Source organism: Muscardinus avellanarius (genome assembly GCF_963383645.1).
Source record: "Muscardinus avellanarius genome assembly, chromosome: 7".
NCBI classification, from domain to species: Eukaryota; Metazoa; Chordata; class Mammalia; order Rodentia; family Gliridae; genus Muscardinus; species Muscardinus avellanarius.
The window spans coordinates 41,628,894-41,641,882 of record NC_137793.1 but is presented as its reverse complement, the minus strand read 5'-3'; the positions used below and the strand labels follow the sequence as shown (position 1 = coordinate 41,641,882).

The 12,989-nt window shown below is 33.8% G+C and overlaps 1 protein-coding gene across 1 annotated transcript in view; it reads left to right on the top strand.

Moving 5' to 3' along the window:
• Window positions 1-8,223, top strand: part of SNX2 (sorting nexin 2) — a gene marked incomplete at both ends in the record, with an annotated part of 47,624 nt that extends 39,401 nt beyond the window's left edge. Inside the window, 5 exons of the mRNA XM_080698904.1 lie at window positions 1,326-1,531; window positions 4,217-4,360; window positions 5,976-6,056; window positions 6,160-6,231; window positions 8,173-8,223. Of these exons, the coding sequence (XP_080555030.1) occupies window positions 1,326-1,531; window positions 4,217-4,360; window positions 5,976-6,056; window positions 6,160-6,231; window positions 8,173-8,223 (554 nt within the window). The remainder of the gene's footprint in view (window positions 1-1,325; window positions 1,532-4,216; window positions 4,361-5,975; window positions 6,057-6,159; window positions 6,232-8,172) is intronic.
• Window positions 8,224-12,989: the final 4,766 nt, after the last annotated feature.

The window sequence follows — 12,989 nt, the reverse complement described above, 5'->3', positions numbered from 1 at the left end:
TTTCTTGTAAAAATTGATTGTAATTTTTTAATCCTAGTGAGATTTTTTTTTTTTTTTTTTTTTTTGGTGTTACTGGGGTTCCTGGAAGCCCTTCTACCTCCAGGCTACACTCCCAGACCTATTTTATACTTTTTTATTTTTGGAAACAGGGTCTCTTAAGCCAGCGCGGCTGGCTTCCTCCTGTCTCCACCTCCCAAGTGCGGGGATTACACCACGCCCGGCTTGTTTTATTTTTTAAAGAGTCCAAGGCTCTTAATATCAGTTTTCCCAAATATTTAATAAGTAATTTTACTTATGACATTGTCAGTTACACATTTCCTTTAGATAATTAGCAGAACCTACTTATACATTTATTATTGGAAGTAGTTTGTTACAGCTTTGCCATTTGTATTACATATCTCTGAGACTGGCCTCTATTTCTTTTGAGAATTTTGTACAGTGGAGAGTAGTTTACCAGCAATGCAATTGTTAAGTCATCCAACCTGTAAAATGTCAGTTTTTCTTTTTGAAATATCTGAAATGGTCATGTGAAAAGGTATTTTTAGAAATTCTAATTTCTACAGAACACTGTTTTACAGGAAAAACAAAAAGACTAAGACTGACATGAATTGTATATACAGCTTTACCTTGCTTCTCTTAGTGGCTAAATAATATTCTCATTAAAAATTACAGACTTTATTTTCAGTGAAAGTGTTTGAAGGCCAAAGAATGTAGTATAAACCAACTCTAATGCTTCTCATATTAAAAATGTATTGTGTACATGTTATCTACCAGTACCAATCTCAAAAGATATTTACTGGGTAGGGGATGAAGGGGGGATCCAGAGGAGAATGCTTCATGAATTGTATACATGTGTATATCCCTATCACTCTGTATATCATTTTATGTAAATTTAGAGTGTACCAATAAGAAGACATGGAAAGAGAAACCATGAGCACTCTTGGAAGGCAAATTATAATCAGTTTTAAGCATAGTTTATCCCTTGATTTCTCTTTCTTTCTCCTTTTTTTTTTTTTTTTTTTTTTTTTTTTTGGTGTGAGTGTGATGCTGAGGATCAAAACAAGCACCAGATGCATGCTGTAGGCAGTCACATTCTACCACTGAGCTACATCCCTGACCAGCAGTGATTCTTCTTAATTTTCAGTAGTCAGTGGGCACTTGACATTTATGACCAAGACATTTTAGTAACTAATTGTTTCATGTTAATTAATTTAAAATATTATTCAAGTAGTTCATCAATAGATAAAATTTAAAATGTAGAAAATCAGTGCAATAATTTAAAATTTTATAAGCAAACACTAAAAATGAATACTTCTTTATTTCAGAACTTTCAGCAAACACAGCTGCCTTTGCTAAAAGTGCTGCCATGTTAGGTAATTCTGAGGATCATACTGCTTTATCTAGAGCTTTGTCCCAACTTGCAGAGGTTGAGGAGAAGATAGACCAGTTACATCAGGAACAAGCTTTTGCTGACTTTTATATGTTTTCAGAACTACTTAGCGACTACATTCGTCTTATTGCTGCAGTGAAAGTAAGTCCTGTTCTGCAATCTTTTTTGCATTCTTTTCACTTCATTGTTTGCTTAAAAAAGGAGTTTAGTTTCCTAGTAGGCATGTATGTAAATTCCATATCATACTAGTACATCTAAAATGGCTTTAAGATGAGTATTTTATAATTTAATGTTTTTTTTTTTTCCCCGTTGGAGGGCTGGTGCTGGGAACAAATCCTGTGGATACCAAGGGACAGTTATAATTTGATTTCTAATACTATCACACATTTTAAAATATGAAGCCAGACGCAGTGGTGTACACCTGTAATCCCAGTACTTGGGAGACTGAGACAGGAGGCTCGCAGTTTCAAGGACAATCTCAACAGCTTAGCAAGACCCTTCTTCAAAATAAAAAAGGGCTGGGTGTGTAGCTAGGAGGTAGACTGCTCCTGGATTCAATCCCCATTATGTATGTGTGTTCCCTATATATTTTATAATTATGTGAAAGCTATCTAATTATGGGTTTTCTTATATTACCAAGTTAATAAATATCCTCTGTACTTATAGTAGAAATCTAGAGTTAATCAATTGAATTTGTATGCATGTTACTTAGAAATGTGACACCGTAGCCGGGCATGGTGGCGCACACTTGTAATCCCTGCGCTTGGGAGGCTGAGACAGCTACTTAGTGAGGCCCTGTTTCCAAATAAAATATAAAATATAAAATAGGTCTGGGAGTATAGCCCACAAGTAGAAAGCCGCTGGGTTCCACCCCCCAGTACCACCAAAAAATAAGAAAGAAATGTGACACTGTAGTATCTACTAATTTGGGGGAAGGGCACAGGGCATTATTGTACCTCCAGGCCACATCCTTAGCCATTTTATTATTATTATTATTTTATTTTTTTATTTTTATTTTTGGTGGTACTGGGGTTTCTGGAAGCCCTTCTATCTCCGGGCTATACTCCCAGACCTATTTTATATTTTTATTTGGAAACAGGGCCTCACTAAGTGGCTGAGGCTGGCTTCGAACCTGCGCGATCTTCCTGTCTCAGCCTCCCAAGCGCAGGGCTTACAAGCGTGCGCCACCACGCCTGGCTAGCCCTTTTTACTTTCAAACAGGGTCTTGTAAGTTGCTGAGGGTCTCCCTTAATTGTTGAGATTGGCTTTGAGCCTTTGATCCTCCCAAATACTGGGATTACCCGCCTGTGCCACCACTCCCAGCTATGCTGTATTTACTAATTATTATATAATCACTAGGTTAAGTAACTGGGCTGTGTATTTCTTTTATTTTTTAGTGTTTTGTGATACTGGAGATTGAACCCAGGGATATTCTGGCTTTAGGCTATATCCCCAGCCACCCCCCTCTTATTTTTTGAAATGGATTCTTGCTAATTTACTGTGTACGGGCCTTGAACCTGTGACCCTCTTTCCTATGGTAGGATTACAGGCATCTGCCACCTCACCTGGTTTCTCATGTTATTTTAAATTCACAAATATGAACATCATTTATCTTTTTTTAAGTTTTGGAAAACTATGAGTTGCAGACAAAATTTACTCAAGTTCATACATTGACATGACAAAAGTAATATTAGAACTGAAGTTGGTTTGTTTCAAAGTCTACTGTTCTGTGGTGCTGGGGATTCAACCCAGGACAGCATGCATTCTGGATAAACAGTACCCCTGAGCTATGCCCCCATACCTTAAGCCTACAGTTTTTTAATACACTGCATGTTTTTCTCTTGAGCAGGTCCCTATATGAACATGTATTTATTTATTGGTTCTTGATTCAAAAAGCTTTTTAATTGGGAGTAAAATAAAATAACTGGGTTCTTTTGTTCGTTCATTCGTTTGTTCTTTGCTATGCTAGGGATCAGACCCGGGCCTTGCATATGCTAGGCAAGGACTCTGCCACTGAGCTACCTCTGCAGCCTCTCCTTCAGTTTCTCACGAGGCTTGTGATTGCTGTTGTATTTCTCTTCTTGGTTGACTTGTTCTATTAGAGTTTCCTTGTGGATTCTTCTTTTAGTTCTGTGTACTAGGTGTATATGGATATTCTTTTGCCCTTTTTTCATAGGTCCCCCCATTGTGTTGAAAATATATTTTTAATTACATTGCCTCTTATTTGCATTTGTACAAGTTTCTTCTATCACAAGTTGAAGTTACTTCCCATTACCTGAGATTTTCTCATTTTTTCAATTTCTGAATTGTTTCCAACATTTAAATTTGTTTTTAATATTATTTAGTAGGAAAATGTCAGCTAAGAATAAGATACCAGCATTTTCCTATTAAAGACATATTTTCCTAAGTCACAAAACTCAGAATTACTATAAACCACATTTAAAACCCTAAAGGCACTGGGTGGGTTATTGCACACATATTGTAATACCAGTGCTTGGGAGGCCAAGATTGGAGAATCACAGGTTTGAGGCCAGCATATAGTAACTTAGTGAGTCCCTGTTTCTGAATGAAACATTAATGACTAGTGAAATGAATTTTGTGTTTTGCTTTTTATTTCTGAGTTCTTATTTTTCATCCAGTGACAGAATTTTTTTAAGTAAATAAATATGGGAGATTGATTATTTGATATCAACATGCTAGTTTTTGCTAAACCAATATATTAGGATAGCATTTAAGTATTTGGTTTTATTTTCATTTTATAGTACTTCTATTGTAATGAAAGTATTTTACAGTGTTACTTAATATGATTATGTCATTCCCTTTTAGGGTGTGTTTGACCATCGAATGAAGTGCTGGCAAAAATGGGAAGATGCTCAGATTACTTTGCTTAAAAAACGTGAAACTGAGGCAAAAATGATGGTCGCTAACAAACCAGATAAAATACAACAAGCAAAAAATGAAATAAGAGAGGTGATTGCTAAATGCTTTATTTTTTAACTGAGATTTTTCATGTCATTCATATATACATAATTTTTCATAAATTTTTTTCGGAACCATTCAACATTTAGCTATTTCTCCATATTTTTATGAACTATGTTAGAATTACTTTAACATTTTAATCATTATTAAAAACTTATAGTGCCCTTTTGTTATCCCATGTGATTATGGAATGAATAAAGCATACAAGAAACTAAAATTAATCTTTACATTAATAATTATATATTTCTTTTTAGATGATTAGTTTGATTTCAGATGATTATTTTGTATCTAAAAATGGTTTCAGAGATAGATCTAGCTCATATTTAGCCATCCAGGCAACATTATCCCCCATATATATGTATTATATATGGTATTTTAATAAATTTGTATAAGTTTATTATAATTTATACACTTTTTTTGCCATGCTTCAATAAGGAAATTGAAGAGGTAGGACAACCTTTATATTATTAAAAATAAATGTACCTGCTCTTTGAAGAGTATGTACCAGTGTTTTGGTTACATAGTGGGAAACTGATCATTTCATTGCTTAAATCTTTAGTTATTTTATTTCAGCTCTTCCATTGGTCACTAATCACAACATTCTATTGTTTATGTACTGAATTTAATGTTTAATGATGGGTGTTCAGTAGACCATAATTCCATTTTTTAATTTTAATCTGGTCATTGTACCATTACTAACTTTTTCAAGAGTTTGTCATGATTTTTAAAGTATTTCCATGGCATACAAACTGTGATAGATATACATTCTTGAAGTTAATATTTTCTATATATTGTGAAATACTTGATATAAGAAATGAGAAAATCATACTGTAACACTGCTAATTTATTTGGCAATTATTATTATTATTATTTTTTTTTTTTTTTTTTTTTTTGGTGGTACTGGGGGTGGAACCCAGGGGCTTTCTACCTCCAGGCTATACTCCCAGACCTATTTTATATTTTATTTGGAAACAGGGTCTCATTAAGTTGCTGAGAGCCTCACTAAGTAGCTGAGGCTGGCTTCGAACCTGTGCGATCCTTCTGTCTCAGCCTCCCAAGCACAGGGATTACAAGCGTGCGCCACCACGCCCGGCTTGGTAATTAATTTCTTACCAAAAAATTGTCCTCAAAGTCATATCTAAGTTGTAGACATTGTAGTTCATCAAGTATTATAATATTCTAGTATTAAGTAAATCTAGCAGTCAAATAGTAATGATAGTTAAGCAGACATACATTTCTACCTCTACAAATTGAGATACAAAAATTTTTTTTTTTTTTTTTTTTTTGGTGGTACTGGGGGTGGAACCCAGAGGCTTTCTACCTCCGGGCTATACTCCCAGACCTAATTTATATTTTATTTGGAAACAGGGTCTCACTAAGTTGCTGAGGCTGGCTTCGAACCTGTGCAATCCTCCTGTCTCAGCCTCCCACGCCTGGCTTATGAGATACAATTTTGAATGATGCTAAATTGGTTTTTTTTTTGCCAATATTAAGTTTTTTCATTCTTTTTAGTTATTATGTTTAAGTTAAAGTGAGTAATCATGACATCATAACATTTTTTCCCAGACAGAAATGAAATATTTGTTCTTTTATTTATTTTTATTAGTGGGAAGCAAAAGTACAGCAAGGAGAAAGAGATTTTGAGCAGATCTCTAAAACAATTCGAAAGGAAGTGGGAAGATTTGAGGTATGTATAATGGTTTTGTACTTTTTTAATGCAATTTTACCATAAAATTAAAGATCTTTTCCTACTGATGGGTTTTTTTTTTATATATGTTATACTTTAACAGAAAGAGCGAGTGAAGGATTTTAAAACTGTTATCATCAAGTACTTAGAGTCCTTAGTACAAACACAGCAACAGGTAAGCTAATAATAACTTAATTTCTAGAATTTGTTTTTGGTGTGCATTTTCATCTTTAAGAAAATTAATGAAATAAGCTTCTAAAATCTTAAGGAACAATAAGAAATAAAATAGAGAAAGCCAGTGATAATGAAGGAAAAATGATAAAGTAATGGAAACTATCTCAGGGCACTATTTGCTTCTACTGAACAAAAGGTACAAATATGCTTTTCTCAATATTAATAGGTCATATGAAACCTCAAGAACAACTTTTCTCTTTATAGTTTTATTTATTTATAAGACATGTTTTCAGTAAAGGCTCATAGCAAGTTATTCTCTTCTATAACAGAAACTCAAATACTAATTTAAGCTTTTTTTCAGTTTGTACTCGTTTGCTTTTTGTTTTGTTTGAGTTATTTGGTGGTTGAATGCTGCAAGTAACATTTGGCTATTTCACTGAAAAAGACGTTTTTTTTTTGTACTTTTATTGGTGCAATATTAGTCTCACATCATCATGTAAATCCTGCTGACAATGACATACATGCACAGGCTCTCTCTTGGTACCCAAGACTTAATGATATATTAATTAAAAGCTTATTAAAAGGTAATAAGACAATAGCAAAGGGTTTTTTTTATGTATTTTAATGTAAATTTGTGTAAATGAGCAAACAATTCAGTGTCTCCAATAGAAGAATTTCCTTGCCTGTAATCCTAGTACTGAAACAGAATAACCACAGGTTTGAAGACAGCCTTAGCAGTGTAGCAAGACTCTCAGCCACCAAGGGAGACCTTGTTTCAGAAACAATAAAAAGGACTGGGGGTATAACTTGGAGATAAAATACCCTAGGTTCAGTCCCCAGTACCATAAAAAAAAATATGTAGATCTAGAAATGTGTCCATATGAATAAAATATAATAAATTATGAGTTTTAATTCAGTAGTAGTATGCCTTCAAATTACCTGCAGTTTTTATTTAAATAGTTCATAAAGTCAGATATTTTGAGATATAAAAGTATCGTAGCTTGTTTTTAAGTAATTTTATTTTTTTTAATTTTTTATTATTTATTTATTTATTTATTTATTGGTGGTACTGGGGTTCCTGGAAACCCTTCTACATCTGGGCTACACTCCCAGACCTATTTTATATTTTTATTTGGGAACAGGGTCTCTTAAGCCAGTGCGGCTGGCTTGAACCTGCGCGATCCTCCTGTCTCCACCTCCCAAGTGTGGGAATTACAAGCGTGCGCCACCTCACCTGGCATTAAAGTAATTAGTTTAAACACAACCAATTTATACTTTAGTCTGATAACTGGATGATCCAGAAACTGGCAGCTATTTTTTTCTAGTTTTTTTTTTTTCTTCAGTATTTCTTCTTCCTTTTACCTAATTTCTCTTAGCTAGCAATAAAATTATATGTTAATATCCTATTAATTAGAAGATGTTACCACTTTATATCAGTAAAGATCATACTTGTATTATTTAAGGTAATTGTTTTAAATATTTGGTAACAATGTTTGTGTATATAATTTTGCATAAGTCAGAAAACTGTAAGGTTTTAGTTTAAAAAATTGTATTGTCTACATCAAAAATTGAAATTAATGAGAAGTTATTGCTTTAAATAATTTACGTATGAATTGTATTGGACTTCAGGCAAAGAAGTTTATTATGTCTTTTAAGAGCCAGGCATTTCTTTTTCCTTTTTTGTTTTTTTGTTTTGTTTTGTTTTGTTTTGTTTTCAGTTACTGGGAATTAAACCTAGGGCCTTGTGCATGCTAGGCAGATGCTCTAACACTGAATTTATACCACTCTTCCAAATATATGTGATTATTATGTTAATTAAAAATCATTCATTAGTACATATTAATAATTGTTAACTATACAGATTTGTTTTAATGTTATACATTTATATGCATAAAAGTAATATAAAACTAATGAGAATATATCTTATTTTTATTATCCACAGCTGATAAAATACTGGGAGGCATTCCTACCTGAAGCCAAAGCCATTGCCTAGCAATAAGATGATGTTTATTATGAAGATATTGGATATTTGTTCGAGTTATGCTGAATTCCACAGTGAAATCATTTAAAACCATCTAAATAAACCACTATATATTTTATGAATTACATGTGGTTTTTTACATGTATAGACATATATGTGTGTGAGGATATATGTGTATAACAGATATGCAGATATCTGCTATAACTGTATCCGTCCACACACACACATATATATCTACATACTCTGACATTTTATTAAAAGCTGCATGTCCTGACTCTCAATTACGTGGACTGTGGCATGACATTCTGCAGTACTTTGCTGAATTGAACACTATTGTGTCTTAAATACTTGCACTAAAAAGTGCACTGCAAGACCAGAAAATTTTACAGTACTTTTCTTTATATGTTCTGTAGTATATTTACCCTCTTTATGAATTTAATTATCAATGCATTGATTAATGTTCACTTATACATTCCTGTACAGAAATTATGATTTTGTGATTACAGTAATAAAATGATATTCCTTGTGAAATATTAGTAACATTCTTTGGTTACATAAACATGTTAGGGATATTTTGAGTAAGAAGAAACATTTTCTTCTGAATGAATATAGTTGATGCTGTGATTCTTTAAAATTTTAATTAACAGAAAAAAGCTGAACCCTAAATCATTAAATGATTTAATGAGGCTTATAAGCTTTCTTATGACATCATCATAAATCAAAGAATATTTGTCTCTTTTTAGTTATCTTAGGTAAAGAAATTACTTGTCTTTGATTATTTATATTCATCTATTTTAAATGTCAAGTTTAAGAATATGGAAAATATGCGTTTAGGTGCATTCTGTTTAAATCCCATGGATTTTGCTCATCTTCTGTTGTTAACTTCAAAATTCAAGACCTTGCATATATTTTATTTCTTGCCTTTTATTTATTTTTATTTTTCTTTGTGTTTGGCACTGGGTATTGAACCCAGGGGCATGCTACCTCTCAACTCTACCTCTGTCTCTGTTTTTCATATTTTATTTTGAAACAGGGTCTCACTAAATTGCAGAGGGCCTGACTGAGTAGCTCAGGCTGGTCATGAACCTACGATCCTCGTGTCTCAGCCTCCCAAGTACTGGGATTACAAGAGTGCACCAACATGCCAGGCCTTGGCCAATTTTTAACGCTGATGAAAATTTAAGTTATGAATCACTAGTTATTTTTGCTTTTTTTGCGGCACTTGGGATTTAAACCAGGGGAGTTCTATCTCTGAACTATACCCCCAGCCCTATTTTTTTCTTTATTTTGAAACAGGGTCTCTCTAAATCGCGAAGAGCCTCACTAAGTAGCTGAGTCCTCGAACCTGCGATCCTCCTTTCTCAGTCTCCCAAGTACTGGGATTACAAATGTGCCACCATGTCCAGCTTATTTTTGGTTTTTGAAAAGTATTTCTTTTCTTCAGCTCAGTGACCACATTTCCTTTCAAAGGAATAAGATACAGTTTTTGTGACTAAAAATTCTCTCTAGTAGTACTTGAAACAATGAATCTTGTGTTCTTGGTGTTTTAGTTGAAATAGTAAGACCGCAGTGTTATTCACATATGTACTTTTAGAACCTAGAAAAGTACCTGACACACAGTTCATTATAAAGCCTTGAACAGGAGGGAAAAATCCCAGAAGATGCAAAATAATGTTTCTCTTTAAGAAACTGAAGCAGAAATAGTACAATCTTCTATTGTTGGTTCTACTGGAAAAAACTTAGTTTTGAGAAATCAGTAATTCATAGAATACATAACAAGCTATCTTGTTGCTCCATCAATACCGAGTAGAAAACAGGTTTCCTAGGACTAGAACATGGCAGTATACACATGGTTATATTACTTTCAAAGGCTTATGTTACCCATGATAGAATAACTTAGTTATTCAAGCTTAAATCCTCCACTCAGTGGTGGTACATTCACTAGAGTATTCGCTACCTCCAAATAGAATAGGAAGTATTTTCAGTCTTAATGAAGCTGAAGAAAGTAAATGGTCCCAGACTCCATTCCTCTGACCCACATTTATTAAAAGATAAAGAGTGCTGGGGATTTTCAGTAAATTGTATGAGCCTCTGATACTAGCAACATTTTAACAATTTATCTTAACATTCTACCCATCACCCTTTTTAATTGTATAGATTTGGGGTTTTGTTTTATTTTTTTTCCAGGCATGGTGGCATACAGCTGTGATCCCCTCAGGAGCTTGCAGCAGGAAGTAGCAAGTTTGAGGCCAGCCCGTGCAATTTAGCAAGGCCCTATCTCAGCATAAAAAATGAAAAGGACTAGGGATGTAATCTGTGGCAAAGTATCCCCTGGGTTAAATCCCCAGTATCCAGAAATTTTTCTCTTTTCTTCCCTCTTCTCCTTCCCTCCCTTTTCCTCTCTCCCTCCCTCCTCCCTTCCTTTTTTTATATCAAGGAAAATTAAAAGACTACAGCAGCATAATAGAACAAACTGAAGAGGGGGTCAACATATACTCAGTCGTCTATCTTCTCTCAGTAGCTGTATGACTTGGCATATTTTTTTGTCGGGGCGGTACTAGAAATTGAGCCCAGGAACATTCTACCTCTGAGCTATACCAGCCCTATTTTTTATTCTTAATTTTGAAAGTGTCTCACTAAGTTGTGGAGGGCCTCTAGCTGTGGCTGGTGGTGCTGAGCCTGCAGTCCTCCTGTCCCAGCCTCCAAGTGCTGGGATTACAAATGTATACCACCATGCTCGGCTGTTGGCATAGCATTTAAGTCTATAAAACTCTTCATCTCTGAAGTCCCTTTCTATTCTAAGTATTTTGTTTAAAATATCAAAATATGGGCTGGGGATGTAGCTCAGAGATGTAGTGCTTGTCCACCGTGCACAATCCCCGTTACTACCAAAAATATAATAAAAATATAAAATTTCAATATAAATACTATTCCAGTAGAAAACAAAATTCTAACCAAAGACCACTTTCTATTAATAAGGTAAATCAAGACTATAGCAAAATAAATGTATGTGAAAATATGATTTTTTTTTAAAGTTTAAAAATTCTTATTGAGATGTAATCCACATACCATAACATTCATCATTTTCTTTCCTTCATTTATTCATTTTCAGGACCAAGGATTGAACCCAGCACCTTGCACATATGGGGCAAGTGCTCTGTTGTTAACTCTCCAACCTAAAGAGTATGTTAATTTTATTTTTTAAACTATTTTTAGCTATTCAGCTTTTTAAAATACGTATTTATATGAAAGTACTCTTGTTTCATTACCACCACTCCTTAAATATTTTTCCTTATTACCCAGACATAGTAAAGTTTTCCAAGTTTTGTGTATAAAGTGTTTCATAAGTGGTTTATAAATACAAAGTAAGACCTCTAATATAAGCCTTCTTTAAAGAAAGTCAGGTGAGTAGAGAAGAAAAATTATATTTCTTTAAAAACTTTTGAATCCTGAGATCTAAAGAAATTAGAAAGACTTTCATATCACTGTCTTGAATAAGGACTGTAGGACTGAGCCAAATGGCAGCTTCACTTTTTCTGCCTTGAATCCTATCGTAGACAGTCATGTAATAACAGGAGAGCAGACACTTGGTTATAATAACTATTATAAGGCTGAGCATTATTCTCTTTAAAGGAAGAGCAGGTTACTGGTGAGAACGGAAAGTAACACCTGAGAAAGGAAGAATACAGTCACTGGCTTAAAAACTTTGGAGAAGTTTTCACTTTCCACTCTTATGAAATATGTATGAAATGTATGTATATAACAGTCTTTGTTTCAAAGTATTGGGAACACACTGAATAGGATCACCATCCCTCTATCTAAAATTCCTAATAAAAATATGATATTCCCTTATGTGAAAGATGGTTTCAAGTAATGAAGATGGTGGGTAATTGGCCAGGCATGGAAAATATAAAAGGGAATTAACAAAGAGAAATGTGAGTAATTGTTAATAAACTTGCCTTTGTAATGGGGCCAGGAAAGGTCATGGTATGCTGTGGCTGAGGTCCTTTAGAACTTAGACCAGTAGGAATACAACATGAGCAACACATAATTTTTATATTTTCCATAGCCAGATTTTTAAAATAAAAGGGAATAGGTAAAATTTTAGTATTTAATCCTGTACTTTCTTAACATGTAATTCAGCACAGTAAGTTTTATTGAAATATTCTGTTCTAGTGTTGTACTAAGCGTTTGGTATATGGTGTATAGCTTATGCCATTATACCATGTCTCCATTCAGACTAGCCACATTTTGAGTGATAAATTATCAGATGTGTCTGTTGGCTTTAATATTGGACAGCATAAAGTTATACAGTGCCTGTAGAAATAAAACTGGAGAGAAAGTCCAACAGGTAGTTTATTTACCATCCTGAATCCAGTAAAGAAATTGAGCTGAAAAGGGATTCAGAGATACTGCTTTCAAATGAGGTACAACTTAGGTGCAAGATTTTAAAGCGTAGTTTTTGGCAAATAGTACCAGTATCTACTATGAATAAATTATAGCACTGTATTCACAGAAGGGAACTTACATATGGACAGCCTCCTTATTTTAATAAGCAAATAGATCTATGGTTTAAATCATGAATGAAATTATCTTTTTCCTTACAAGTCTGTGTTAACCATGTGTGAACATTCTTTCTTGATGTACGATAAGCTTTTTATATTCATATCCTAATCTTTAATATGTAGAATTTTAGGAAGTCCTTTGGGACACAGAGACTATTGCTTCAGAAGCTGCTAAGAATAGAAGAAAACAGGGAAGTTGTGGGTTGCTGTCTA